The following is a 3,622-nucleotide window of genomic DNA, read 5'->3' as shown; positions in this document are numbered from 1 at the left end:
CAAACATTTGATTGTTGACCTTAGAAATTTTAGATATTCGTCTTCAGGATCTGCTTTTAAGTCCTGCAAAATATCATAATCGTTGGATTCAATCCTATGTTTTTAATAAATGATATATATATATATATATATATATATATATATATATATATATATATATATATATATATTACCTTGGTTATGGCGTTGCCGAATTGATTGTTGTACTGGTTACATGTTGCATTGAGTTGAGCTTTACTCCTTGTTGTGAGAATCCTGATCAGCTCATCGTCGGTGTAAGCTTTGTCGCATATCTTTTGATGGACAATTTTAGCCTCGGATTTTGCTAGAGTCATGTTCACCTCATCTCCCTCGTATCGAAAAGCACTAACAAGCGGAACTAAAAGCTGCAATGGGACAAAAATGTAATTTTGTTAAATTGTAAGTTTTTAAATAAATCAATCAATGTTGAATCTTGTTTAATAGTTTTTGACTTTTTTTTTCTAATCATCAAAAGTATATAACAACGTTTCACATTCATTGAACCGATTTCAACAAGACCAAAATTGTAACCTTTTTTCACACGTAAAAAGGTGGAGCAAAATGGAACATGAACTCGTTCTCGGTCTTTCTTCTGTGAAAAAGACGTAAATGCCCTCCGTATCCTCATTATCGAAAATAGCTTAGAGTCCATTAGCATGTAACACACGTAGCCTACGGCTACGTTTGTTGTATAGGACTGGATAGCTCGCGACAAATTTTCTAGGGCTATTTTCAATTATGAGGATGCGGAGGGCATTTACGTCTTTTTCACAGAAGAAAGACTGAGAACGAGTTCATGTTCCATCTTGTTCCACCTTTTTAGGTGTGAAAAAGGTTACAATTTTGGTGTCGTTGAAATCGGCTCAATGAATGTGAAACGTTGTTATATACCTTCGATGATTAGAAGAAAAAAAAAGGTCAAAAACTATTAAACAACAAGATTCAACATTGATTTATTTATTTAAAAACTTATGACTATTATTATTATTATTACCTTTCGGAAATCGCCAGATGTGTGATGTGCAACATCTTCTTCAATTGATTTCTTGTATTTAGCATGATATGCATTCCTCACAGCAAGCAGATGATGTGAAGATCTAGTGCAAGCAATTTCCATCAGAACCCAATTGCTGGCAGTTAGTTTCTTTGTTGCTTCATTTGCCAAATAAGCATCGCGCTGAGCTGGATCCAATGTCCACAACAACACCACTCTCTGTTTAAACAAGTGAAACAATAATCAGTAAATGGTTCTTGTTTACAAAATTTTAAATATTTTAGTCTTAAAATCAAACATGGTTGCATATAATGATTTAAGATGAGGAGGACATTTACGTCTTTTGCAATAAACTGAGTCAAATAAAAAAAATGAAAAGTGAAAGATATTATAGATTCAAACTAACTTGAAAATCGCTTGAAAGCTCAGAGTCCAAATCTTTGAGGAGATGTTCACCATATGTTTCAAAATATGTTTCTTGAATCTTTTTGCGTTGAGCTCCATTTCTATGGGCTAGAATCTCAATGATCAATGCCTCGTTTGTTCCCCATCCTACAAAAAAAATGAGTGGCATAATCATAATCATATTATTAGAATGTGTAACCAAAATTTAATTATTCTTTTAAAAACTAATTTGACAATTGAGTGAAATTGTCACTTTATATAATTACAAATACATAGCAATATTCATTGCTATAATTGGGTTGATTTTTAATAGTATAATGTCGTGATAAAAAAGAATGAAAGGATATAACTGTAATTTGGTAGATGTTTCAAAGTGCAATGCATTAATAAGAAAGAAAAATTTTAAGTGGGATGATGTGATTAAAAAAAAGGTTGTAATCAACAAATAAATGAAACGTTTTTATGTCTTTAATAGACCAAAGGAAAAGTCTCCATCTCCTTATGTCTTTTCATGTACACATGACTTCCTTTTCCGATATTCTTCTTAAAAGGGAGAATATAAGCTTAGGCCCACTATTCATACTGTAGTTCTTTGGATTTTGTTAAACGAATTACATGAGGATTATGAGTTTGAACAACGCTCTAGTTTTTCTCATCGACGTTTTCAAACCCAGATTTTTCAGGGGATTAACGATTAAGATTTCAATCCAAAAGCAATTCTTGATTACGATCATACAAACAATATTTGTAGATCTGTGATTTGACTGAATCATCGGATCAAACACCGATCAAAGGAAGTAAAATTTTCATGTAAAAAATGTTGTTCGAAACGCATCAACCGATTTGGGGGAAAATGATCAAGGATCAACTATAAATCACTAAAAACAGCACTATGGCATGTATAATCGAGATGATCGTAGACGAAAACAACACAGATCTGATACGATCCAACAACTAATCAAAATCGAGATGCGAGTAAGAGGAGAATTATAATAATTGTGAGGATAAAGTACCTGCAAATGCTTTCCGGAGTTGCTCACAGTCCTCGGAAGGAGAAGGGACTGTTGATGGTACCTTAAGTGTCGCCATTGTTGTTGATTCTCGACTTCTCTTTCTACTTTTTTCTCTTTCTGTGTGCTCTGTTCCAAATAATAGAAGCAATAAATATCATACCATACACGCAGGCATCACACTGTACATGCTTATGACACCTTCCGTTTTTAAATATTTTGAAGGGATACGTGCTCGCTCGACACCATGAGTTTGGGCCAACAGCCTGCAACTCAATTGTATATAATATTAAAAACCCTAAGACTTATATATAATATTAAAAGCTTTAAGACTTATAAATAATATATTTTATGCATTGTATAAATAATATAATATTAAAGGGTTTATTAATAATATATTTTATGCATTTGATAATTTTGGCATAATTTATATTTTCATTACATTCATTTGAAATTTTTATAGTTTTAAATTGCTTTTTAAAAATTATTATAAATTAGATATTAATGTTAAATTAATACAAAAACAAATTCTAATCATAAATGATATAAATTACAATATTAAAATATTTTATTTTATTTTTATTTATAAAATTATAATTTTAACTTTTTAACATATAATAGTTAACTTATTAGTTTAGATATGTTATCGTATACAATCAATTATCATTTTAAAGTAACAAATTTTATATAATTAATAATTTTATACAAAATAGTTAAATTAATAACTTTAGTAAAATATTAAACGTTTATTTAAATCAAAATTTTAGTTAAACTTGAAAAAAATCGAAAGACTGTTTTATAAATAGTTAAAATTATAAATTATAGTGTTAAACTTAAATTGTAATCTTAAATTAACAAAAAAAAACATGAAACGATTTTATACAATTATTAAGAATTTTCAAATACGTAGCTTAAAAATAAATTACAATAAGAATAGTTAAAAATAATATTATATAAAAAATTATAATATTATCTTGAAAAATAAAAACAATGTTTGTTGTTTTATATAATTAGAATCAAAGAAACTAACATTATTCATCAAATAAATTTTAAAAATGTTATATTTCTAAAATCAAATTAAAATAATTAAGAGTTTCCAAATACGTTATTTTAAATAACTTACAACAACAATAGTTAAAAGTAATATTATATATAAAAAATATATTGTTACTTTTAAAAACAAAGTATTGTT

The 3,622-nt window shown here is 28.3% G+C and overlaps 1 protein-coding gene across 1 annotated transcript in view; it reads right to left on the bottom strand.

The window, feature by feature from the left end:
* The window catches only part of LOC144997234 (annexin Gh1-like), a 3,008-nt gene extending 373 nt beyond the window's left edge, over positions 1 to 2,635 (bottom strand). Inside the window, exons 1-5 of the mRNA XM_078957087.1 lie at positions 2,434 to 2,635; positions 1,422 to 1,567; positions 1,016 to 1,234; positions 174 to 386; positions 1 to 63 (exon numbers count right to left, since the gene is read on the bottom strand). The exon at positions 1 to 63 is cut by the window's left edge and continues 373 nt beyond it. Coding sequence (XP_078813213.1) covers positions 1 to 63; positions 174 to 386; positions 1,016 to 1,234; positions 1,422 to 1,567; positions 2,434 to 2,509 — 717 coding nt within the window. The 5' untranslated portion in view covers positions 2,510 to 2,635. The remainder of the gene's footprint in view (positions 64 to 173; positions 387 to 1,015; positions 1,235 to 1,421; positions 1,568 to 2,433) is intronic.
* Positions 2,636 to 3,622: the final 987 nt, after the last annotated feature.

This window comes from Lactuca saligna, chromosome 5, assembly GCF_052625555.1.
Source record: "Lactuca saligna cultivar CGN05327 chromosome 5, ASM5262555v1, whole genome shotgun sequence".
Taxonomy (NCBI): Eukaryota; Viridiplantae; Streptophyta; class Magnoliopsida; order Asterales; family Asteraceae; genus Lactuca; species Lactuca saligna.
The sequence above is the reverse complement of the archived record's forward strand: the minus strand, read 5'-3'. Positions and strand labels throughout refer to the sequence as shown.